Source organism: Zingiber officinale, chromosome 10A (genome assembly GCF_018446385.1).
Source record: "Zingiber officinale cultivar Zhangliang chromosome 10A, Zo_v1.1, whole genome shotgun sequence".
NCBI lineage: Eukaryota > Viridiplantae > Streptophyta > Magnoliopsida > Zingiberales > Zingiberaceae > Zingiber > Zingiber officinale.
This window is the reverse complement of record NC_056004.1, coordinates 5,000,986-5,028,531: the sequence shown is the minus strand read 5'-3', so window position 1 is coordinate 5,028,531 and position 27,546 is coordinate 5,000,986. Positions and strand designations below refer to the sequence as shown.

Below are 27,546 nucleotides of genomic sequence, written 5' to 3'. Positions count from 1 at the left end.
AATAATTGTTAACATGTCATGTTTTGATAAAGGCCGTAATGAATGAATTAACAAATCAACTTCCTGAAGATTCTAATGATCCAGTGAATCAGAATGATATATTTGCTTAAATCATGGGACTAGATAGACCTAGTCGAGTACGTATGCTTGGTGATGGTGTTAGTCCATCTGATTTATGGGGAGAAGTTCCTAGTCGTACCACATGCAATCGACTAGTGATGGAACAATAGACAATTAAAAAAATAGACGAGCAAATTAAAAAAGCAAGGCCAGCATATTGCAATATTAGAAGCCAAGATTTTTGATCAATCAAACCAGAATCCTCTTTCAAATTGCAATAGTAATCAGCACACATTACCAACTAGTAATCCATAAATTTATGTTCTTCATCATCCATCTTTACGAGTAAGGTTTGTTTAATTACATTTTTATTATCTATTTCACACATCTTCAAACTCTTCAAATGTTTAACTCTTTTACACTTTTATGTAGGTTGGATACTCTGTTTTGATCAAAAGTTTATTTGATTCAACGAAAATTATAGCAAAAGGAGTCCTCCATAGCATGAATCCAAATACTATAGTAGGGAGACAAGCACTAGGACCAAATTGGTGTGAAGTAAGAATACAAGTTGCCCTAGAACTAGAAGAGAGTTTGATTAGACCTTATGATCTTTTACCGAAATTTGAGGATACACTTGGAGGAATGATTGTAACGCCCCGGCCCTAGCAGGCCCCACCCGGACCGAGCCGGGAACACTACCAGAATTGCCCATCGGGTTGACAACTAGCTCCACAGACCACCGGAAGCCCTTTCAGCGTGCTTTGTCCTCACTCGCACGCACCCTGGAAAACTTCCCAGGATGTCACCCATCCTCATATTACTCCAAGTCAAGCATGCTTAACTTTGGAATTATTAAGTTTGGGCTTCCGAAAAGGAAGGTGCACCTTGGTGATATGAATAGTACCATCTAACCTTTTAAGTCATATTTAATCAGAATCTCAGAACCGGGGTATTACAATCACCCCCACTTAAAGACATAATGCCCTCGTTGTGTAACCATGAATCACACCACAGACAAATCCCAAAATCTCCCTCGCTAGGTGGTGCCTTGAGTGCTCCTGTCACAAGCGCACTCTCGGTCACAAGGTCGCTCTGATACCATCTGTAACTCCCCAGCCCGGGCGAGCCCCACCCGGACTAAATCGGGAGCACCACCAGAATTATCCATCAGGTTGACGACTAGCTCAACAGACCACCGGAGGTCATTTCAGCGTGTTTTGTCCTCACTCCCACACACCCTGGAAACTTCGTAGGAGGTCACCCATCCTCATATTACTCCAAGCCAAGCTGTAACGACCCGACCCCTCGGCCCCTTGGGCGGCCACAATGGCGGCCCATTAGGCGGTCCCTTGGGCGGCCACAATGGCGGCTCAACTGGCGACCCCTTATGTCGTCGACCGACAACCCTTGGGCATGTGTCGTTACTCACAAGGTCTTCCCACCCCTGGCCAGTGGATTTTTGCCTTCCTCAGGATTCGAACTCTAGACCTCCAGGATAAGTACTAGAGTTTATGAATCCTGGTAGTCAAGTGAGCGCTCACTTGGCTACCAGGATTCATAAACTCTAGTACTTAGCCTGGAGGTCTAGAGTTCGAATCCTGGGGAAGGCAAAAGTATTAATCCACTGGCCAAGGGTGGGAAGACCTAGTGAGTAACGGCACAGAATAGGGTCGTCGGTCGACGACATAAGGGGTCGCCAAATGGGTTGCCAGTTGGGTCGCCCAAGGGACCGCCAAGGGGTCGCCCAAGGGGCCGAGGGGCCGGGTCGTTACAATATAAGGTACCTTTTTATTGTAACGACCCGGCCCCTTGGGCGGCCCAACTGGCCGCCCATTTGGCGACCCTTCTTCCCACCCCTGGCCAGTGGATTTTTGTCTTCCCCAGGATTCAAACTCTAGACCTCCAGGATAAGTACTAGAGTTTATGAATCCTGGTAGCCAAGTGGCGCTCACTTGGCTACCAGGATTCATAAACTCTAGTACTTAGCCTGGAGGTCTAGAGTTTAAATCCTGGGGAAGGTAAAAATCCACTGGCCAGGGGTGGGAAGTCCTAGTGAGTAACGACACAACCGAAGGTCGTCGGTCGACGACATAAGGGGTCGCCAGTTTGGCTGCCAGTTGGGCCGCCCAAGGGACCGCCAAATGGGCCGCCAGTTGGGTCGCTCAAGGGGCCGAGGGGTCGGGTTGTTACACAAGCACGCTTAACTTTGGAGTTCTTAAGTTTGGGCTTCCGAAAAGGAAGGTACACCTTGGTGATATGGATAGTACCATCTAACCTTTTAAGCCATACTTAACCAGAATCTCAGAACCAGGATATTACAATGATAGTCTAGCCTTATCATCTGGTATAATTTTAATTTTCCATTAAAATATTATCAATTTTTTATATTTATTATGTTATTATATTTTTTTTAAAAAAATAAAATGTATTTGCAGTTAACAGTAAATGAAGATTACTATTAGATTAGATGAATATGAAATGATACTTTACATCTTATGTTTTGGTATGATATTCAATCTTTATCATTATTTCTATTAACTTTTTGTCTTTAATATTATTTTATTTCACTAATACAAATATATTCATTGTATTTTGTAGGTGATGGGTACTTAGATTTTTGTGAATCAATATGACGGTTGAAGATGATTTATTTAATTGAGTTTTTATTTTATAAGACTTTGTTAGTTCTAAAATTTAATATTTTGAGTGCAATTAGTTTTGATGTAAAGAACTTTTTTCATTAGTTTATTGATCCGGTAATAAGGAGGGGGGACCCCCTTTAAGCAGAGTCAACGCCACGTGGAGGTCGAAAGGTAAAAGTTCAACCAGGGGTTTGTCCGAGCGGACAAAGATTGGGGCGACCGGCCGAAAGTTCCCGGTCGGGAGTCGGGGTTCCGATGCTCATGTTGAACAGGGTTGTATGGCCGAGCGGGCAACCCGCTCGGCCGAAGGCTTAAACTAGTAATACTGCAAACAGTCTCCACAGAGCACACAACCGGGAATCTCCCGAGCGGACTAGCACATACGATCGGCCGGACGTGAGGGGACTGCCGATCGGCCGGACGCTCGGGATGGGGTAAGAAGAGACAAAAGGACAAGGGAACATCCTCTGACAGCGGGTATGTTCAACGACCAGGCTATACGCAGGATCTTACGACAGAGGGTTCCGCTGTCCCATCAGAGATGTGCTCAGACTGTAGCAGTATGGTGTCAGGTAAGTTCTTCTGATAAGCCCATACTGCGGTATGGTTAGAGGACACGTATTCGCCTCGGTATATGCGCGTGAGCCTCTTCACAGCTCTATATAAGGAGCCTCACACTTCGCCGGAGGTACACAATCTTCGATCCTTGGAGCCACCTTCTTGTTTTCCCCTTGCCTGACTTGAGCGTCGGAGGGTCGTCGCCGGGAACCCCTTCCCGGCTCGACTTCTTTGCAGGTTTCTCCGGAGCTCTATACGGTCAGTCAGTGAGCCACGTCATCGGTTTGGAGAGCAAAACGTGCCCAGCGTCCATCGATTCAGCGTTCGGACAGGATCAATTTGGCGCCGTCTGTGGGAACGCTCTTGTATCCGATCGGATGCATTGGACGAAGCTGGACGACCGCACTCGGTGATGCTCTCCACAGAGGAGCTCGACGCTCTGATCGAGACAAGAGCAGCTAAGCTTGTGGAACAAAAACAGAAGGCACAAGCCGAGCGGATGGAGCAACGAGCGACGTCCGCATCGGGAGGCCGAGCGGAAGCACCCGCTGCCACGGTTCCGTTTCATCGGGCCCTATTCTGCACGCCTCCTGAAGCCGCAGCAGTCAATCGTGATCGAGGATCTTCATCAGACGAAGTGCAATACGAGACAACAGAAAAGGCAAGGCCCCCCGAGCGGATCAACCGTCAATTCTCGGAGGCCATCTTGCGGGACCCTCTACCAAAGCACTATATGCCCCCGGCGATCGGTGAATACGATGGAACCACCGACCCGGACGATCACCTGGGTAAGTTCGACAACACAGCCACCCTTCATCAATACACAGATGGAGTAAAGTGCCGAGTGCTTCTTACCACCCTCTCGGGATCGGCGCAACGGTGGTTTAGAAGGCTGCCGGACGGATCCATCACAAGTTTCAAAGACTTCCGCACGGCCTTCCTCCACCATTTTGCAAGCAATCGGCGTTATCAGAAGACTAGCGTGAGCCTATTTGCCATCAAACAAGAGCCTAGAGAGCCGCTCAGAGCTTATATCCAACGGTTCAACCGGGTGGCCATGGATATTCCAACGGCCACCTCAGAAACGATGATGAACGCATTTACACAGGGCCTCGTGGATCGTGACTTCTTCCGTTCACTTATTCGAAAGCCGCCCCGAGACTACGATCATATGTTACACCGGGCTAATGAATATATCAATGTGGAGGAAGCCCAGGCGGCCCGAAGGAAGGAAGCTCCAACCGAGCGTCCACCCCCTGCCGAGCGGAAGACGCACACTGCTCATCAGCCGCCCAAAGGACCGCGAGCTGAAGTAGTCCGCCCCCAACAACATGCAAGATCCCATGCCATTCAAGAAGTATCTGCCGAGTGTCCCAAACCTAAAAAAAAGGTATGAACCCCAATGTTTTGTTCATTCCATCGGACAGACACGCATAATACAAGAAATTGCCGGAGCCTTCCCCTGATCGTCCACCCCGTGCCCCGGGGTGGCCACCGTCGATCACCATCATCCGATAGGAGACAACGACATCATGAGGCCGATCGGCGGATACCCGACAGGCGACAGCATCAGTCTCCCGAACGGCATTACCCTCAAAGGCACGAGGACAATCCCCGGGTGTCTAGGGAGCGGCCTAGGCCGTCCGCTCGGGAAGAAGAAAACAGAAGTAACACTTCACGAGGAGAAATCAACATCATTGCTGGCGGGCCGACCAGAGGAGACTCCAACAGAGCAAGGAAGGCGAGCGTCAGGCAGCTTCAGATCCATGCGGTCGGCTGCAGCCAAGAACGGGCGAGCGGTCCCGAAATCAGTTTCGGGCCCAGGGACTTGGAAGGAGTCGAAGTGCCACATGACGACGCTCTCCTCATCAAAGCGGTAATAGCTAACTATACTATTCACCGCATTTTCATCGATACAGGAAGCTCGGTCAATATTATATTCAAAAAGGCCTTCGACCAACTGCAAATTGATCGAGCAGAGCTGCTGCCTATGACAACCCCCCTCTACGGGTTTACGGGCAATGAAGTTCTGCCGGTCGGACAGGTTCGACTGGCTATTTCGCTGGGAGAGGAGCCGCTCAGAAGGACGAGGACTGCCAACTTCATCGTGGTCAACTCTCCTTCAACATACAATGTCATCTTAGGGCGACCGACGCTCAGCGAGTTCCGAGCGGCCGTCTCCACCTTCCACCAGAAAATCAAGTTCCCGGTGGAGGATAAAGTAGGAGAAGTAAGAGGAGACCAGCTGGCGGCTCGGCGATGCTACGTCGAGATGGTCCGCTCGAAAAATGCCACGGATCGAGGTGAACGCCATAACCGAAAAACCACCCTCTTTGGTTTATGAAGAAAAAGAGGAAGTGCAGATTCACCCGACCCGACCGGAAGCAACCACCTTCATCGCGGCCGATCTGGAGGCAAGCCAGAAAAAGGAAGTGATCAAATGTTTCTAGAAAAAATGCGGTGTCTTCGTTTGGTCGACGCATGAGCTGCCCGGAATTTCGCCAAGTATAGCGCAGCACGAGCTCCATGTCCGACCGGACGCTTGACCGGTGAAGCAAAGGAAGAGGGACTTCAGTGCTGAACAAAATGTCATCATCCGAGTGGAGGTTGAGAAGCTCCTGGAGGCCGGCCACATACGCGAGGTCCAGTTCCCGAGCTGGCTGGCGAACGTGGTGCTAGTCTCCAAGCCGGGCAACAAGTGGAGGGTTTGCATCGATTTCCGAGATCTCAATAAAGTATGTCCAAAGGATTTTTATCCTCTACCCGGATCGATCAACTGGTGGACTCCACAGCCGGCTGCGAGTTAATATGCATGCTCGACGCCTATCAGGGCTACCATCAAGTGCCGCTCGCCCGAGAAGATCAAGAGAAGGTCAGCTTCGTTACAGCAGACGACACTTACTGCTACAATGTGATGCCGTTCGGACTGAAGAATGCTGGAGCAACTTACCAGCGCCTGATGAACAGAGTGTTCAAGGAGCAGATCAAACGAAATTTGGAAGTGTACGTGGATGATATTCTCATCAAATCCGTCCGAGCGGCCGATCTCTTTAAAGACATAGAGGAGACTTTCCGAACGCTGCGGAAGTATGGAGTTAAGCTGAACCCTCAGAAGTGTCTATTTGGGGCAAAAGGCGGGCGTTTCTTGGGCTATATAGTGACCAAGCGGGGCATCGAGGCCAATCCCAGCAAAGTGAAAACATTACAAGACATGCCGCCCCAAAGAAATCTAAGGGAAGTACAGCGCTTGACCGGTCGGATAACAGCATTGTCCAGATTCATCTCAAAGACTGCCGACCGGAGCTTCCCTTTTTTCAAAATCCTGCGCAAAGCTACCAAGTTCTATTGGGACGAGGAATGTGATCGGGCGTTTGAAGAATTGAAGGCATATCTGAACTCTTTGCCCGTGCTAGCCAAGCCAGCTATGGGTGAGCCGCTCTGTATCTATTTATCTTCAACCGAGAAGGGCTCGGCATTAGTGAGGGCAAGCGGAGAAGAACCGGTGTATTTCTTAAGCCATATTTTAAAAGACGCTGAATCTCGCTACACTGGGCTCAAGAAGCTGGCTTTTGCTTTGGTCCTCGCCGCTCGGCGACTTCGTCCTTATTTCCTAGCACATACCATCATAGTCCGGACGAATAGCCCATTGGGAAGAGTGCTGTTGAACCCAGAAGCGTCCGGACGGCTCATCAAGTGGACAACGGAGTTGAGTGAGTTTGATATCCAGTATCAACCCCGGTCGGCGATAAAGGCGCAGTCCTTGGCAGATTTTGTCACCGAAGTGCAAAAGCCAGAACCCGAAGCCATGTGGAAAATATTTGTGGACGGATAGTCCACTCGGATCGGGAGCGGGGTTGGCGTGCTATTACTCTCTCCCCAAGAAGAAAGGATGCACTTATCCGTTCGGCTGGACTACAGAGCCACAAATAACGAAGCGAAGTACGAAGCCCTCATAGCCGGCTTGCAAGCAACTCGGCATGTAGGAGTCGGTCGGGTGACAATCCATTCGGACTCCCAGTTGGCCGCTCAGCAACTCTCGGGCACTTTTGAGATTAACAACACCCAGCTCAAGCTTTACGCTGAAGCCTTCGAAAAGCTCAAGGCCAACTTCAGAGAAGTTATTATCCAGAAGATATCCCGAGCGAAAAATCAGGCGACAGATGAATTAGCCAAACTAGCAAGTTCAATATCGCCGGTCGTCAGCCACAGCCAATTGAACAAGTAGCTTTGGTGGCTTACGTCGACCGGATGGAGGGTCTCGCGTTTCCGAGCGATTGGAGGACGGCCATCATGGAGTTTCTTCGATCGGGGGCAACACCATCCGACCAGGAAGCAGCCCAGCTATTAAGGAGGAGAGCCGGTCGGTTCACGCTCATTGGAGATCAACTCTACAAGAAGGCTTTCTCTCGCCCCCTGTTGAAGTGTGTAAGCTCGGAGGATGTGGAGTACATCCTCCACGAAGTGCACCAAGGATCGTGTGGGGGACATCCGGGCGGATGATCGCTAGCCAAGAAGATCTTGCTGGCCGGATACTTCTGGCCAACCCTGCAAACAGACGCCGTGCGGACCGTCTCGACATGCCTCTCCTGCCAGAAGTACCACAACTTCTCCCACCGACCGGCAGAGGAGATGAAAGCGTCTACGGTAGCCTGTTCGTTCGATCAATGGGGAATGGATATCGTGGGTCCATTCCCTATGGCGACCGGTCAGTGGAAGTTTCTACTTGTGGCGGTGGACTATTTCTCCAAATGGGTGGAGGCCGAGCCGCTGGCGAAGATCACAGACCAAATGGTCAAAAAATTTATCTGGCAGCATATAATCTGTCGGTTCGGCATTCCTCGTCGACTCGTATCTGATAATGGGCGGCAGTTCGTCGGGAAGCAGCTCGAAGAATGGTGCAACAGTTATGGCATTGAACAACACTTCACTTCCGTGGCATATCCCCAGAGTAACGGCCAAGCGGAAGTAACCAACAGAGAAATACTCAGAATTCTCCGAGCTCGACTCGACCACATAGGAGGAAGCTGGGTGGACGAGCTGCCGGGCGTCTTATGGGCTATCCGTACGACCCCAAAGGAAGGAACGGGCGTCACACCATTCCATTTGGTGTACGGCGGGGAAGCGGTTATCCCGGTTGAAGTCGGCGTCGAGTCCGTCCGGATCCAGAATTATGATGATGATAACGCCGAGCGGTGGAACATGGAATTGGACCTGATTGATGAAGAGCGAGCCAAAGCGTCCGTCCGGCTGATGGCGTACCGGCAGAGGATGAAGCAGAATTACAACCAGCGCGTGATCCCTAGGGCCTTCCAAGTCGGCGACATATTCTGGAAGAAAGTAAAGCCGGTCGGCGACGTTGGCAAGCTGGAGGCTCCTTGGGCGGGTCCTTTCAAAGTCATCGAAAAGCTCCGCTCGGGTGCTTATTATTTAGAAGATGAAGATGGACGGCAACTGGACCGACCATGGAGCGCAAATCATCTCCAGCCGTACCGAGCTGGGTGAGAGGTGCGCTGATGTAATTCATTTGGTGTATCTCTTGGTTGCCTGTGTTCTTTTAATGCAGGAAGCAAAATGGTAAACGCATTTGGCAGTCTTCGCCGAACGGCAGTGTTGAAATTAGCCTTAAAGGCCGTCGAGCTCCGACGTTAAAAATCGAGAGTCGAGCCGGTGACTATGTTAAAAATCGAGAGTCGAGCCGGCGACTATAAACCCTCCGAGCGGAAGACCGTCGAGCTCCGACGTTAAAAATCGAGAGTCGAGCCGGCGACTATAAACCCTCAGAGCAGAAGACCGTCGAGCTCCGACGTTAAAAATCGAGAGTCGAGTCGGCGACTATAAACCCTCCGAGCGGAAGACCGTCGAGCTCCGACGTTAAAAATCGAGAATCGAGCCGGCGACTATAAACCCTCCGAGCGGAAGACCGTCGAGCTCTGACGTTAAAAATCGAGAGTCGAGCCGGCGACTATAAACCCTCCGAGCGGAAGACTGTCGAGCTCCGACGTTAAAAATCGAGAGTCGAGCCGGCGACTATAAACCCTCCAGCTAGAAGACCATCGAGCTCCGACGTTAAAAATCGAGAGACGAACCGGCGTCTATAAACCCTCCGGTCGGAAGACCGTCGAGCTCCGACGTTAAAAATTGAGAGACGAACCGGCATCTATAAACCATCCAGACGGATAGCTTTTCGCATGGTATGACCCGGTTGTAAGCGCCGACCAGTATCAAGTCCTGCTATTAAGGCGAGAATATTACGGCCGAGCTACTCCCTTATAAAGAATACTTAGCGTGAAAAAATTCTAGCCGAAAATAAGGTTAAGGATGAATACTGGTCGAGCAATCAAATAACAAACAAAAAACAGAGTTCATTTACGCCGAACGGCGGACAGACAAAAGAAGTAATAGCAAGAGTATTTGCACCGAACGACGGGCATACAAAAAACGGTTCAAATACTCCTCACTCATCGAAATTAAAAAGGGCGTCGGGGATAGAGCCCATCATGACAACCAGATCTTCTGGGGGGACGGACAGCTCGGCGGGTAGATGACCCTTAGTCTTCAAATAATCAACCGCCACCTTGATAGCCTCTTCAAAAGTTAGAGACAGCTTGTCGCTGAACTTTTCACCGAACTCGTCCGAGCGGACGAAAGCTTTCCGCACTTCAGCCGACCGGCCAGGCTCCCCGTCTTGATATTCTTTGAGCGTGGCTCGGGAAGCGTCAAGGGCAGCCTGGAGATCTTTCAAATCCCCTTCAAATTTAGCCTGATCGGCCGAGCGGCCTTCCCGTTCGGTGGACAAGAGGTTGCCCAACTCCTTGACACGCTGATCCAATCCCCGATTCTCCACTTTCATGATATCCAGGTCGGAGATGGCCTGAAGCTTCCGGTTGGTTGCAAGCTTTATATCGTGGTCGCGCTTCTTGACCACAGCTTCGAGCCGAGTCACCTCCGCCGCCAGCTCGGAGGACTTTTGCCGCTCGGATTCCAAAAGCTTTTTAGTCTTCTCCAGCTCGGCGGATGACTGCCCCTGACTTTCCCCCGAGAGTTTGAGCTTTTTTAGGTCATTTTCCAGCTCGTCCAGGCGATTGCTAATGGCAATCTGTTCTACCCAGTTCTGCGCAGAGGAAGGGATGTCAAAAAAAAAAAGGAAAGAAAGAACATACCCCGGTGGCCTGCTGCAGATTGCTGTCTCCCAACTGACTGGGAGTCATCAGCGCAACGCGAATCCGGGCGTCCTCCCAAAATTTGGCAAGAGGCCCAGTTAGGGTGATTTGCTGCTCAGGGCTCGCGGGCCGATCAGCCGCCAAAAGATATTCCTCTGAAGGAAAACGCAAAACAGTCTTGATCACCCGAGGGCCGCTCGGATCATCCTCGGTCTCAGCTGCCTGACTGGAAGGCTCCCCAATAGTAGAGAGGTCACCCAAGCGCCTAAGGCGACGGCGGATGCGGGGGAGAGAACCAGTCGGTTCCACTTCGGGGAGCGTCGCGGGCAAGCCAAGCTGGGAGGGTGTTCGATCTGAAGAGATCGCTTCGACGGACGCCGGCGCCCCTTCTTCCCGCTCGGGAGGGATACCTCCTCTCTCAGAAAGCTGTTCACCAGAAGTGATCGATGGTGGCATTGGGTCCGTCCGACGCCTCTTCCGGGTCTTTAGTGGAACATCATCAATAGGTGGAATCTCCACCCCGACCGGGGCAGATGAAGTAGCATCACCCGCAGCTTCTGGTACAGGGGCCCGGGTGGCTGATACTTCAGGGGCGGACTGTGTCCCTTCAATCCCCGAGCTGGCTGGGACAAGCTCCCGCTCAGCGACGTCCTTTTCGGTAGCCGCCTCAATCTCAGCGGCTCTCAACTTCAGGCGCTCGGTAGCTTTAGCGCGCCACATGATCTCGGCTGCGGAAAACAAAAATAAATCACTTAGAGCAAAGGAGAAAGGTAAAGAGAAACCCTTACCCATGTTGCAAGGAATGCCGGCCCGAACGGGAGATAAGCCGAACAAGTACATCACTCCCTTAAGTAGCAGCTTATCAATGTTGTATCGTTGGTCGACCGGGCGGTTAGCTACATGGAGGTAGGTCGGATCGCTCTTGTACTTGACGAGTTCTGGTTGGGTCGGCACCGCAGTCTGCCACTTTGTTCGGAAAGTCGACAGCTCAGGGAAGCGCACATAGAAAAAGTATTCCTTCCAGTGCTTGTTGGAGCTCGGCATATTGCTAAAAAGAACAAAACCAATCCTAGTTTGGAAAATGAAGGTGCCCCACTCGGATTGTTTTGGATAGTAGAAGTAATGGAAGATTTTGGGGTCCAGAGGGATATCGTTCAACTTGAAAAGAATCACCACCCCGCAGAGCAGCCTAATGGAGTTCAGAACGAGTTAGCCGAGCGGGATGCGGAAATAATTACATACTTGCAAGATAAAGCGATGTAGAGGAAACCGCAGGCCGGCCAAAAATTGATCCCGGAAAAAGCAAACAGTGCCGGACGGTGGGACATGAGGCCGATCGGAAGGAGTGACTAATATTATTTCAAGGTCAGTGGGGAACTCATAAGTACGCACGAGGCGTAGTGCGTCTTCTTCATCAAACCGGCTCTCCGTGGCTGTATACCAAAGACCAGGAGCGAAGGCCGACGGTTGTGAAGTGCTCGACATGATCGGAAAAGTGAACGCGATAAAAGACGGAAAGAAGCGAGAAAACAGACGACAGAAGGAGGAACAACTAAAGAACGACGCAAAGGAATGACGGAATAACAGGAGAGCTGAGCTTACAAGGACGAAGACGATCGGAAAAAGGGGTTGCAAGGGCGCTGGAGATCGCCTGGAAGCAGAGAAACAAGGTCGCCGGAGGGAGAATTGTGGAACACGCGAGGGCAGGAACGCGGCGGAGGAGAAGGAGAGGATTTTATAGGGATTGGCCCGGACGGCCTCAGTCGTTGGATGCAGGTCACGAGGATCAATGCCCACATCTAACTGTCCATTTCAAACAGCGGCAGTCCCATCCGAGGTAACGCCGCCGCTGTACGTTGACGCCATCAGAGATGCCACGTGGCGCTACCGCATGGGGTGCATTTAATGAGCGCCATTACCGCGCGCAGCGTGCGTACTCGGCCTTAATGGGGCGGATTTGACACGCATTCCGAGGGGATCCCAAAGGCGCCAGTTTTGACCGTCCATCCGTTGACGGTGCCGAACGGGCGTGATGAAGAATGTAAGCCGAACGGATAAGCATTCCACGGACCGTCCGAGCGCCGTTACTCTGTCAGACCGGGGGTCCAGTCAGTCGGACTTAGCGCCTCCTTCGACTAGACTTGAAGGGGAGGCAAGTGATATGATAATAAGGAGGGGGGACCCCCTTTAAGCAGAGTCAACGCCACGTGGAGGTCGAAAGGTAAAAGTTCAACCAGGGGTTTGTCCGAGCGGACAAAGATTGGGGGGACCGGCCGAAAGTTCCCGGTCGGGAGTCGGAGTTCCGACGCTCATGTTGAACAGGGTTGTATGGCCGAGCGGGTAGCCCGCTCGGCCGAAGGCTTAAAGTAGTAATACTGCAAACAGTCTCCACATAGCACACAACCGGGAATCTCCCGAGCGGACTAGCACATACGACCGGCCGGACGTGAGGGGACTGCCGACCGGCCGGACGCTCGGGATGGGGTAAGAAGAGACAAAAGGACAAGGGAACATCCTCTGACAGCGGGTATGTTCAACGACCAGGCCATACGCAGGATCTTACGACAGAGGGTTCCGCTGTCCCATCAGAGATGTGCTCAGACTGTAGCAGTATGGTGTCAGCTAAGCTCTTCTGATAAGCCCATACTCCGGTATGGTTAGAGGACACGTATTCGCCTCGGTATATGCGCGTGAGCCTCTTCACAGCTCTATATAAGGAGCCTCACACTTCGCCGGAGGTACACACATCTTCGATCCTTGGAGTCACCTTCTTGTTTTCCCCTTGCCTGACTTGAGCGTCGGAGGGTCGTCGCCGGGAACCCCTTCCCAGCTCGACTTCTTTGCAGGTTCGTTGGAGCTCTATACGGTCAGTCAGAGAGTCACGTCATCGGTTTGGAGAGCGCTACGTGCCCAGCGTCCATCGATTCAGCGTTCGGACAGGATCATTTACATTTGTAACTTTGACTTAAATATTTGTTAGATGAATTTAGATTATCTATTTGTACTTTAAATAGTATTTTATAATTTTTCTATTCTAAATGGTGGATAGATTGTGATAATGTGTAAAATTGAATTTATGTTATATATTCTAAATGCATATTATTGATCATTTTAAATGTATTTATAAATTATTATAATAACATTTATTAATATCATTATAGATTAGTTAAGGTGACATATAAATGATCTTATAAATTATCTTTATTGATACTTTTTATTATCCTTATAAAAACATAAATGTCATAATAAATGAATTTTAGTGACATTTAACTTTGTCATTATTACGATGATAACACGACATATATATATCCTTAAAAAAAATATTTTCTGACATTATAGAGTGTCATTATATCTTTAAATTGTGAAACTTTTGATGTTAGTATTGATATTATATAATGACATTATAAAATGCCAGGGAATTAAGTGGGTCTAAGACGACATCACTTTATAGGACGTTTTTGGTATATATCACCAAAACGTTTGTGTCACCATAAATATACTATAAGGACAATTATGTGTGTCATGATAGATTAATTTTCTAAAATTATAATTTTAATAAAAAATAAACATCATGCTCCAATAATTAGTATAAAATCAAATACATATAACTATCAAAGTAATTCTAAATTAGCATACATTCTCCATGTGTTGAACCACATATCTAGAACCACTATGATGATTAAATAAAACCTTCGCCCGATTTCTTTTGTTTTTTTAAGAAGTTATCTTTAAAAATACAGCCAATAATTAGTAACTGTGATATGATAAAATTGAAATTATAAACTAAGAAATTGTAATAAAAATTAACTAACCTTAAATTGTCTAGAATCCCAATAATTACATAAAATTAGAATTATAATTGATGAATTTGGATGGTCGATAAATGGAGGAATAATATTGTAGTCGCACTAGATGTTGTTTGAGAAAGTCTAACATCAATAGAAATTGGGGCATGCTTAGGTGAAAAAGTTAAACTGGAGTTTGTAAGTAAAGTGGTTTGGATATCTGCATTAAAAAAATAATTTTGTTGGTTAATAATTTAAATAAGAATAAAAAATGATAGATAAATATGAAGATGATCGACAAAATATATATATAGTGTTAGGCAAATATTTGTTAAAATTTACTTGCTAGTTATAATTCAAAGAAGTAATAATAAAGAAGTTATAATAAAGTCTTCAGATATTACTCTGTTTTTCATATAAGGATAAATTAGCAAGTGGTTTGGATGATATCTGCATTAAAAAAATAACTTTGTTGGTTAATAATTTAAATAAGAATAAAAAATGATAATAATTTAAATAAGAATAAAAAATGATAGATAAATATGAAGATGATCAACAAAATATATATATGTATATATATATAGGGCGTAGTCAGGATTTTCAATTAGGAGGGGTAATTTTTAAAAATTCATAAAACGAGGAAGGAATAATTTACAACTCTTAGAAGATCATTGTTTTTGAGAAAAATAGAGAAGTTAAAATAGAGAGGAAGAAGTAAAAAAAGGAGAACTTTACTTTCTTCATTAGCAATTTTGACTAGTTTCGATGAGCTCGGCAATAACACAGAGAGCAAGATAAGACAAGACATGACTATTTTGATGTGCTAATAAAAACCTAAAAAATACCAGAAGAGGAAGAAGATAGGGGGGTTGATGGCTGCTTGATCTTATTTCTAGAAGAGGGCAGCAACTGGTGTTGCATTTCTTGCTTGCTGGAGAAGAGAAAGGTGAAGAAAAAAGCTCTTGTTATCACGCCCCGGACGAGTCTCTGTCCGAAGAAATTTCGGCAGCATCTCCCCTATACGACGGACAATCTGAAACTTTCTACATATCCACATACCTCAGCCACATGCGGTTGGAATAATAGCAGAAATAAAATACAATACACAGACATTTCACGCAGTTTATATAACAAGTAAACGGAAGAATAATACTCTGACTCGAAATCAACCCTACTCCACTACACCCATAAAGCACAAATCCGATTTACTCACATCTTCTGCCGTCCAGGCAGGTATGTAGTAAAACATATCGAAATAAAATTCATCGACACATAAAATTCATACTAGATCCATAGTATCAAAAATCCATAGTATCAAAAACAGAATAAGTCTGAACATAGACTAATAAAGAAGAAAACCAAAAGATTACTAAGCCCTCGTGGTCATCGGGGGACTAGCGACTGGAACTCTCTCCTGACAGTATCAACCTGAAAAATAACAACAATGGAGGCGGGGTGAGTCCAACACTCAGCAGGTACAACTGATATACAAAGTAGGGAAATGACACCTAGCACTAATCATGCGTACAGTCTCCTGGTATAAGAAAGATAAAAATGCATCTGAAATAAACAGGAGAGAAACTGTACTATAACCAGAACCTGGGTATAAGGACAAACAGTCCGAGTGGTATAGAAATCCTGTATGCATGTCAAACATAGGTATCCAAACAATATGCAGCATATAAATGCAACAAACACAAACACAAGCAATAAATGCATCATGCATATGATGCCAATGGTGCGTCCTGGTCACCCCTGATGCCAGTCGATCATCTCACACCCAATAGTGAGGCCGAGTGGGTAGAGCTGTGACAACCGTGCACTCTGTCGTCATTGCTCCTGATGAGTGACTGAGTGGACGGGATGTTGTCGGAGTACACCTATCCTCCTACCCCAAATCATAAATGGGGGAGCGCAATGCTCTCAACTCCTGGTACACGATGACGGGGAGGAATCCCTGCCGGCTAACACGTTGCATCATGCTACCCATGAGCGGACCAACGGAGCCAAACAAAGTCCCTGCTGCAACACACACTGCCTGAATCGACCACTAACCCATGAGTGGTGGTGTGTGCAGATCCATGTAACTGGCGATGTGCTCAACAATAATGGAGCGGACTATCGTACAGCATGCAATCATGCAAATGGTGCATGGCACTAACCACAAAATCTTGAGCTAAACCATGTATATATATAGAAAGTGCACCATAAGTCAATGAATCAAAACAACGGTACACCGATCAGATAAGGTATACAATCTAGGTCCTGAACATGGTGAAGCATGGTATATCACTACCCCTACAAGCATGTATAAACAGGTAAAGTATACATGAGATGCAAACCAAGCAATCAATCAAGCATGTAACAAGTTTTGGGTAGTGATTAACCGAAACAGAATGAGGAACATAATTAATGCAATTTGTTAAATTCACTACTATGTATATCAAACGACATAAAGTCAAAAGTACCCGCCTCCAATCGAAAAGTCCAATCCGATAATCGAGATACTCGTCTCGCGTCAAGGTCCTGTGATATCAAACATACATTTTTATTTAGCTACAAATTAAACGAATAGCTAAATAAAAATCCTTAAGAACAATTTAGGGAAAAACTCTAAACCATAATCTCGACCTTCCTAAATTAAATCCAACAATTAACTAGGGTTAATTTCCTTTAACCCTAATCATAACATTAGATTAAAAATTTAAAGCTAATCCAATCTACCAATTCCCAACATAAACCTAATCAATCTACACGAAGCTCAAAACCCTAAACCTTACCTCAATCCACAGCTTTATTCAAGAACAAGAAGATGCTGGAATTAAAGAGTTGTTGCCCAATTAAGGTTGATTGCTGCTGGAACAAGGGAATGCTGAATGGGCTGTTGCCGAAACCAGGAACTCCCCACAGCACACAATTCCTGCTTGAAATCTTTCCCTACAGTTCAGTTCAAGGTGGGATCAAGCTAGTGATCATGAATGCATCAACCTAATCATCTTACCTCTTCCTTTCCACTGGTCGGAGGTAATCAAGGATCCGGCTACTGTGCTAAGGCACGGCTCAAGAACAGGAAGTCGACGGTTCTGCTCTGCTGGAAGAGAGGAAAGGATGGGGAACAGAAACTTGGCTGGCGTCGACGATTAGCAGATGGGAAGAGGGCTCGGCAGTGGAGAACCGGGGCTAATCAAGAGAGGGCTTGATACTCCCTCTTCCGGCCAAAACTCGTTGACAAAAAGAGGGCAGCAAATCTGAGATCTCCACTGCGAGAGGCGACAACAGAGGAGAGGAAGCTTCAGTGAAGCGCCGACTGTAGGGCGTTGGCGCACTCCGTGCGATAGAGGGAAAGGGCTCTGCTCACAGTGGCAGTGTTGTCCGGCGCTAGGTAGAGGAGAAGAAGAACCAACGCTAGGGCTAAGTAGGAACGACAGTGGCGTCGGTGTGCGGCTCGGGAGGAAGAAGAAGAAGATGAAGAAGAAGAAGTGTCGGCACGGGCTTTGTGCACTCGGGGAAGAAGGAAACCGCCGCGGCCGGCGGTTAGGGCTCGGAGTCGGGCGCGCAAGAGCTTCGGCAAAGGAAGAGGGAAACGGCGACAAAGAGAAACCGGAGGAAAAGAAAAACAAATAAAGAAAATAAATAAAAGAAAAAATAAAATTTTCCTCGCTTAAATGGGTAGCCTAAACAGACTTTGCTGGACCCCGTTTTTATCTCCGTCAACTCGTCCGTACGAGCTCTGAAAAATTCCCGAAAAATATCCAAAAATTTCGAGAAAATTCCCCTTGTTATTTCCTCTATTTTTCTGGTATTTTACACTTGTGCTTTAGAAGAGGGGAAAAATTGTAAGTTTACTAACGTTGGAGAAGAGAAGGAGAAGAAGCAAATAAGGAAGAAGAGGAAAAAAAATAAAAGAGAGGAATGGGCGAAGGGGTGGCATATGGTACGGTTGGAATGTAACATGCATAGGGAGAAGAAAGAGAAAAAAATAAAAAATTTCGTCAAAAATATCCTAATTTTTTTTAAATCATTCGAACTCGTTTAAACATTAAATTTGGTTCGATCATAACTCAACTTCAAATCAATTCCAATTTAAACCAACATAATACTTATCTTTATATCTATCCGTTGAATTTAGTTCAAACTCGAATAATTTAAGTCATGAACTTTTCAAGTATATGATCAATTTCAGTTTTCAACATTAAATGATATATATATATATATAATTTTTTAATAAAATGTGAGAGGGGCGACCGCACCCCCTCTCCTTAAGGTGGCTACGCCCCTATATATATATATATAATTAGCAAGTGTTATTTGAGTTCATAAGGATTAAATTTATTCTTAATATTAATTGACATTCTTATTTTAAATTTTAACTTGATAAGTATTCAATTTGAGTTTTATCTAGCATCACTTATGATCCATTAAGGATGAATATGTCATCTTATAATTTCACTATTGTTTTTATGATATTTATTTTGTATAGAAAAAATGCATACGAAATCAGAAACAACAGGTACATTCTGATATATAATATAAATGAAAAAACTGCACTTACAATTTTCTTGAAAGGATTAGGAAAAAAACAGAAGCAAAAAAGAAAGAAAATGATATAAATTAAATTAATAAAAAATATTTAACAGAAATAAAAATAAAGTAAAAAAGAAAAATAATATAAATATAATTAAGACTTCATAATATAATTATTGATTAAAATTTTGAATTATAAATTAATTTTTATTTATTATAATAATTATCTATTAAATTTTTACCGGCCAATTCTAACTTTGATCGAGAACAAAATTAAATATTATCAGTCAAATTTAACTTTAACCGATAGAAATTATAAATTACTGGTCAAATAGATTTAGCTAGTAAAAATTTAAATATCATTAACTAAATATAATTTTGGGCAGCAAAAAGATTAAATATTATCGATCAAATCTAACTTTGAGTACAAATTACATATTATCGACTAAATTAAACTTAGGTTGGTAAAAAAATAAAATTACCCGTCAAAATAAATTTTGATTATTAATTAAAATTATTTAATGACCAAAGTTAAATTTGGCTGGTATATCTTTCGTTTACTAGCCAAATTCATATTTGGACAGAAAATTTTCATCAATAAACATAATTTTTCACAGTGTGTACTCAAGAGGCATGTCCTATTCAATCAAGGTGCTAGAGGGGGTGCCAATTGGATTACTCAAGTTAACAAGGCACTAGAGTTCGTAGTCATCAAGGATTATGTTATAATTGTAACAGAATACAAGAAGTGCTTGAGGAACGTGAAGATGGATAAGAACATCGTCCACAATGTCATGCTCGGTGGTGAATCAACAAAAATTTCCAAAGTTCAATAATTGTTAATAGATTTTGTGGATTTAGTGTCAGATGATCTTCCTTTTAGATAATCATCTTACTATTCTAAATTAAAAGATGAGTTCTCATGTAGAACATGAAGGATCCAAAAATTATATTATTATTTTTAATAATTTTTATTTTTTATAATTTTTTATTTTTGATATTTTAGTAATTTCTATCTTTTTGTATTTTTAAATTTTGAGTCCATTTAGAGATTTTAGGATTATGAGTTTCTTTTGTTTCAATTATGATTTCTTTTCTTTCTTTACACTATAAGAATTGGGGTCTATATGTGATGCCGGACAAGATAATGATTATTCTGATGAGAAGACGGAATTAAGGAGAACGCAAGAAGAGAAATCACCAAGAACAAAGAGAAACTTAAAAAGAAAAAAAGAAAATTTGTTAATACCAGAGGATAATTCTTCATACAACTGATAGATATTATATAGACCCGGAACTTAAGACTAAGGAAAGAAATCTTAAATTTAAGATCTCAATTCTAATTTTGTAAAAAAAAAAAAACCTTATTTGAAAAGAAAATTTCATGATACACAAAATTCATAAAACTATATATAGACAATCTTTAATTCCTAAATACCAGAAATATCAAAAAGATATCCAAAATATCATAAAATGAAAAGTACTAAAAATAATAAAAAAACCTCCGAAAGAGATCTAAATGGTGGAGTTTGGACCCAAGAATTGGTGGTTTTTAAATTATGCATGCACCACTGTAAAAAATTTGATTTCTAGCCATGAATTAATATTTATCTCTTTTGAAAGATTGCGTCTTTATATATTGATCCTGCATCAATGTATTAGGATTTTTTTTTTTTTAGATTAGAATCTATACAAAAATTTATTTAGCTAATTGACGAATTAATCCTTAATTATTAAATAATTTTAAAGAAAAAAAATCTAGAAAACAGTTATTATTTCTTCTTACCCTCTCCTCAAATCTTCATATGTCAGGAGGCTAATGACTGTAATATTCAGTTGTTAACACCCGTGAGAGATCATACAACGTATCATCCATGTGAGCATGTTTACGTTTCACTAGCCCCCGCGGGTTGGATCAACTGGTTAAAGCGTGGCATCTTTGCACAATGAGTTATAGGGTTGAAGGTCCATGGACACGCACTGGATGAATAATTTGGGCCGACTGTGTTAAATTCCGGAGACACCACGCTTTACTCGGGCCAGTATTCACCGCTTATTTACCTTCTCCTAGGATTCCTGTGGGATCAGGCCTAGGGGGCCGCTGGGCGGCGGAACCCGCCTTTGCACAATGTTTACGTTTCACTAATATTCCTGGCATCCTCAAGTCTGCTATAGAATCAATGCTTTTTGACTGATTGCTATGAGAAAAAACGAACTCATTCCTCTCGAGAAGTTCAAAAAGCACGTGGAAGCATTACAGTAGAATCCTATGCACCATAAATAGGCCCTACCAGAAATTGATATTCCTGAACATAATTTGAGAATTTACAGCTTTTAGAAAAAAAAATGAAGAATGTTGGATGAGCAAAGCTTGGAGGAAAAGGGAGAACGTAGAGATCGCCACTGTTGAATGTGGTGGTCAAAAGTTTAAGCTGCCTTTCTTTGAACATGGAACTGCTTTTCATAATGTACTTGGCAAAGACCAAAAATGCAGAAACTAAACATCACCTCACACATTATGATATTATATGTTTGCTCTTGCCAAAAGCTGAAATTTAAAAAAAAAAAAAAAACCACTGGCATGTGAGGCAAGATTGATCAACACAAATTTTGCTCACGGACATCTGGGGGAAAAAAAAAAAAAGAAGGAAATGCATCTCTCACTTTAGCCAATGGGGCTTTGCTTCCTTTCCTCGGCTGCTTTTACTAGTGGACTCTGCGTGCATGCTTTGTGGTCATGGCTAGTTCAAACATCATTCCATGCAGCAAAAACGGGCATTTGAGCAATGGAAATGCTGGGCCTCGACGGAACCAACGAAGCAAGTGGAGTGGGACTAAACATGATGGAAAGACCAATCCGATCAGGACTGCCTTCTCTGGAACTGGCCAAGCTTGTCACTAAGGACGACTGGTTCGACAGATGGGCAGTGCTCAGTCTCTCAGAATCGACAACTCCTTCCACAAAATTCCCAGTTTCTAAACCTCTAAGTCCACCAATTGTCGATGGGTATGACATCGGGCTCCTATAGTCACCACTCATCATCAATGGTTCGTGATCACGACACTCGGTGGATGGAGGCGTCTCAGTGGATTGATAGAGAGCCATCTTCCATTCAGAACCTGCAGTATTGTTTTCTTCAGCTGGCTCTCTGCACATATTTTTCTCCAATGGAATATCTTTTTCTGCTTCAGTTGCCCTTTTTTTCCTAGCAATCTCTCCTGGAAGTAATGTACTACTTGCTATGATCTTCTCTGCATCGTATCTCGTTATGTCAAAGTTTGTAACAGCATTCACCCCGCGGAATTTTATCGCAGCAATATCATATGCTTCAGCTGCTTCCTCCTGAGTACCTGTGAGTTCATAGATTCTATGAGAATTATGAATGCTTTATGGCATCGCAGCAAGTATTCACTATGGATGACTAACTTAAGAATAATTGCACCTGGATAATGTCAGGCTTGATGAGTAGTACAAGACTCAGAATTTGAAACAACAAAATTTGTTGATGCCATGTATAAAAGTTAATAAAGGATTACATATATCAAGTTATTCAGGAATCTTACTGAAGGTTCCTAGATAAAGATCTTTGTTTCCAGCAACTCTACCAATTCGAGCTTGCCATCTTCCATGTTGGTGATGCCTGTAGAAAAAAAAAATATATAAAAATTACCAGATGATCTCTAAAGATTCTCGAACTAATTAGAGAATCTGACTTTTATGAAAGATTACCTTGTTACTCCACGGTAAATCGAAGCCCCACGCGAAAAACCACTGCTTTTCCTGCAACCGTACATTGGCCCAGAAAAAAATTCAACATTATAAATAGTAAACAACTATTGAACAGAAATCTAAGTGAATTTTACCTTCTTAAGTGGGCAACATACTCTTGCCTGCTCATGTTCTTCATTTCAACCAGTTCTTCTTGATAACTTTCCAACTGCACATCAAACCACAAGTACGGAATTGTGTTTGTAATCCAAGCATAGAAAAGATCTTTAGGCTGAGGGATCATACATACAGGGAAGTTAATGTGCGTTGATGGTCCCCAATACTTCAATGCCGCCAAGTCATAAGCTCTTGCAGCTTTCTCCTCCGTGTCATATCCCCCTGAAGGAAGCGAAACTCGATGCTAGGCGATAATAAAAAATTGGACCAGAAGCAATATTTTGTTTGAGCTCAAGATACCTACCGAGATATACTGCACGAGGGCGTGATCGATATCCCCACACGAAAAAATCACAAACCAAGAACCATGGAGTACTTGTTAGTGAAGATCTACCTAAAAAACTTGGCAGTAATGTTGAATATGATAGTTGCACTTATAATATGTTCTTGTTTTTTACTAACCTTGTCTTCCTTTCCTTGTCTGACCTTCTTTCTTGCAGCTATTGTCCCAAAGATGCGCTTCATATCTCCCAGTCCATCTATGCCTGATGCATGGATAGTCACATAAACATGACATTTATATCATACTTTGTCCAATATTGAACTAAATCATGAAAACTCCCAAGGAAGAGAAAATAAAGGACTTCCAACATATAGACATGCATGCACGAAAGATTATAAGATATGCACCATTTGAGTACTGACCTAGTAACACCTCTATATTGAGAGGTTCTCTGCCCAAATGTATCAATGGACTTCCGGTGGACGGTCTGCTTCTGGCTTCCTTTACTAGGCCTTAACTTCTTTGTTGCATCAAGGTCAATGCGGTCAGTTGTTGAAGCAACTGGCAGTGGAGCCATGAAGCAACTTGACGGAGAACCAGGCCTCATGGACAAGCTCAGGGATTGCAACTCACCGAAACCAGCCACATCTATAGACCTGCGGCCAATCCCCCCTTCCTCGGCCAGCCCATTGTTGCATGCAGTATAGCTTCTAGGAGCCCAACTTTTGAAGCTCGGAAGGTCACCATCTTCCACCATGGCTCCCACCTCCAGCGGCCCCTGATACATTTCGTGTTCTGGTATCCCCGAGCACATCCCTTCGGGTTGCAAGAATAGTTGGTGTTGTACTACTGGAATCTGCTGGCCATGGAGGGTGCTTTCAGCGTGTGCATTTTGGTAGTAGTAGAGGCTGTCCAAGCTCAAAGCCATTGCTTCCCTTTCAAAGTTGCCGTAGTGGTGATGGGCCCCCGTGTCAGGTCCGCCTCCCAACAAGTCTTCGAGTTTCCGGGTTGGAGACGGGAGGATTCCTTCACGACGACATGAAGTAAACGGAAAATTAGAATATGTCAAGTGATACTTTTGGCAACGATGCTGCCTTTGAGTTTAGCGGGAAGGAGAGCCAACGAAGGAAATAGAAAGAAGGATTTGAAACAGACCCGAGTGTTGTGATCTGGTGATGGCTTCCATGACGCCAAGAGAGCCATCAGATTTCAGTGGCATGACAGGCAAGTGAGAGTAAAGCCCTGCGGCCTCTCCTTTCCCTCCATAACAGAGTCCAGAGGAGGGAGATTGAAAGAAACTGCATGGGACTGCAGAAGAAGAGACGCAAGCTGTGGCGGTCGGTTGAGGCTGGTGGTGATGATGGTTTTCATGATTCTGATGGTGATGTGGCGACTCCGAAGAAACCTCCATGTTCATATGAGAAGAGAGAGAGAAACCAAGCCAGTTGTTATTGTTCATGGACTTCATCTTCGACTATCGCTGCTGCTGATCACTCACTTTAGGAAGAAGAAGAGGGCAATTTACCTCTCTTCTGTTCATCACCAAAATAAACAAATATCTAGCCCAACCATCGTCTAGACACTGAAGAAGAAGACTAGCTACCACAAGCACAAGGCCCTTTGATCTAAAGTAAAGAGGAAGGAGCTCTTCAGGCAAGAAATCTGGATCAATACAAGACCTTGCAGCACTCCATAGGGATCTGTGTCGCCATGCTTGTAGCTTTCTTCCCACCTCTCTGCTTTTCTTAACATCCTTGAACCATGCTAAAATCCTTAGTTAAGAAAGACGGGCAGAATGCTGCGAGCATTGCACCCACAAGCAATAGCATAGGCTTCGCAGCAACCATTAATAAGGATATGGAAGACGCTGCCTTTCGAAATGGCTAAATGCGTGTTAGCTACGAACGAGGAGGTTGCTATGGCAGCTAAAGAAAGGTCGCACCTATGTGAGAAGGATTGACAGGGGGAGAGCGACGACAACTGTCCAAGCAGTCACTTTAGCCCGGTACGAGCGTCTACCATAATCTGCGGTGCATCGAGAGACCCCTATTAATTTCATATTTTATTATTTATCTACAATAAATAGAGTTCGTTTTTTTTACAATAGGAAAAGACTATATTTGTTCGACCCGTACCAGAGAAGAAAAAATAATACTCCTTACTAGCTGCTTATACTTACATCACATGTGACTTTAATACGTATTTTTAAGGGCTAAGTGTGTAATCAACATCTGGTCCCAGACAAAGTGGGATATGGGTGATATATTCCAGGAATGATGAGAAAAAAAAAGGCACAAAGGGCAAAAAGAACCCCATACGCGATCATAAATGTACTTGATCTCTATAATATAATATAGTTTCTTAAGAGACATGGTTATGCTGTTGTCTTGCAATAAACTTCTTACTGATACCAAAAATATGCTTATAATTATGATCACAACAAGACTACGAGTAAACTAATCAATCTAATAGTACTAGTACCGTGGCACAATCATGCTTATGATTGTGATTTTCTTTTCCATTAATTAATACTTCAAACTGTTGGATCCTTGCCGTGATGCTACTCATATTAATCAGCAAAATCATTGTTTCAAGGGCCCTTCCAAGCAATAAATTGGCATGGTCCATGAAGCTTCTCTATAAAGAATTTAATTTATAACATAGAGCAATCAGTAGCGTTCGTATCTTCTCAGCATGTCCTAATTGATTTCTCGGTTCCTAGAGTACTATATATGTTATCATGCTAAGGAGATTACATATTGCTTCTATCAAGGCTTTTCTCTGCTGTGCATGCAGAGGTGTGCATGGTTTTCATGGAGACAGATTTTCCAGCGACAATGATTTGGTAACAAAAGATCATGCATGTGGAGCGGAATGAAGATAGAGATTGGGAAAGGAATAAGGAGTGGAGGAGAAGTGAGTTCCAACGTATAGAAATCAACATCCCTGATCCTTGTTCCCGTCTCTTTTCTTATCATCGTAATCATGAGTGCATCCACCAACTATATCAAACCCACAGCACGCACTTTTGCTCGGTATGATGCCTCCTAACCGGTGGCAACGTCGGCATCATTTCATGCGCCTCTTCCTCTCACTTTCATCCATTTCACTTTAGTTACTTGGTCCAAATCTGCGTTCCTCTCCAAATGATGGAAGTCAAAGTATATAAACATATCTACCGTGGAAAAACAGTGCAACAGCTTTGGGAAAGAAAGAGCAGAGAAAAAGAAACAGGCGTCCATTAAAGCCCCTAGTTCAAACCAAAGAGGGATTTAAGAAACATACAAACCAATAAACGCCTGCATCTCAGTAATGCTTTACGACCAAATCCAAATGTTCCACGTTAAATAGGTAGAGAAGGATATATCTGTAGATTGTGTCTGAATAATTTCTGCATCCACACACAGGTATGATTACTTTTCTTTAAGAAAGAAAAAATAATAAGCACAGGGAGTGAGGACAAATAATGCTAATTTCTTTTCAGAAGTTGCAGTGATGAAGAAGATTTCAACAGCTAAAGACCTCGAGGATCGAGCAAAATAGATTCAGGCATCATTAATTCGACCTACCAAAATGTAATTTAGTTCAATAATTCCATCTGTAAGCTACTTGGCCGAAGTTGTTATTTCTGGTTTCCCTTGAGCTCAACAAGCCAAAACAATCTTAGTTTAGCTTTCATGACACAAACATTTGTCTCTCAAAAAGGCTCAACCCTTTCTTCCTTGAATGGAACGTTTGGGCCAGCAGGTTAATGTCCAAGCACTGCTGGGAACCGAGAATATTTGGTACATTGCCTCAGATATTTATTCAATTGAAAGTGAAACACCGGTGTTCAGATAAAAGAAAACAGTAATGCTAAGCAATGCCAGTTAATGCTTAAAAGACAAAGGTCAGTGTTGAAGTATAATATCATAAAAGAAGAATCCGTGTGAATTCCATCAATCGGCAAAAAAGGAGAATTTGTGTATATAGTACAATTTAGTACCAAATTTTTCAGAGGAAAGCCAAAAATCCAGGGTCGAGCAATACTTTTTAAAGACACTACTATTTAGTGCGGTGCTTACGTTTTGCCTGAGGAACACTAAATCTAAACAAAATCCAAGCAACCCCTAAAAGAATTGCGGATTGCCTCTTTTGTGTGAGAAAGAAGAAAGAGAGACGATTGAGGGTACAAGCTCCCATATTGCACTTTAAGTAGCTCCAGCTCGCAATTAAAGTTCTCATTGCAATCTCTCGCTCGACTGACCTCTCTGGCCAGCTAGCTTCTGCACCCGAGCATCTTCCTGAGCAGAAGCATTGCATCTATCTATCTGTGTGTATGTTATTAATGGGAAATTATGTTTGAGATGTTCCAAGAGCAACTGTCAACTGTGTTTCCTCCGACCCCTTAGTCCATAAAAGCAAAGATACCACGATCATTTCATCGTCCTTGGCGTTCTTCCCTTGCTGAGGGATCTTCTATAGTGAGGTGGGAAAGAGAATACATAGTGTTCCGGTCAAATATAGTAGATAATCAATTCATCAGTCAACAAATGTAACACATGTTTGTTTTCGGAGATTGTCGGTGACTGAGATGAATTAGCCTGAAATGCACTTCAAAAGAAAGTTAGATGGGCATCGAGGAGTAGATCACTTTGACTTTCAA

At 44.0% G+C, this 27,546-nt stretch overlaps 1 protein-coding gene across 1 annotated transcript; it reads right to left on the bottom strand.

The window, feature by feature from the left end:
• Window positions 1–21,221: 21,221 nt before the first annotated feature.
• On the bottom strand, window positions 21,222–24,922 carry LOC122028211 (AP2-like ethylene-responsive transcription factor ANT). Its single transcript, XM_042587241.1, has 9 exons — window positions 24,057–24,922; window positions 23,324–23,927; window positions 23,081–23,163; window positions 22,923–22,931; window positions 22,752–22,840; window positions 22,597–22,670; window positions 22,463–22,513; window positions 22,297–22,373; window positions 21,222–22,083 (listed from the first exon to the last, which is right to left on the bottom strand). The coding sequence occupies exons 1-9, from the start codon at window positions 24,367–24,369 to the stop codon at window positions 21,479–21,481; spliced, it is 1,905 nt and encodes a 634-aa protein (XP_042443175.1). The 5' UTR covers window positions 24,370–24,922; the 3' UTR covers window positions 21,222–21,478.
• Between the last annotated feature and the right edge of the window lie 2,624 nt (window positions 24,923–27,546).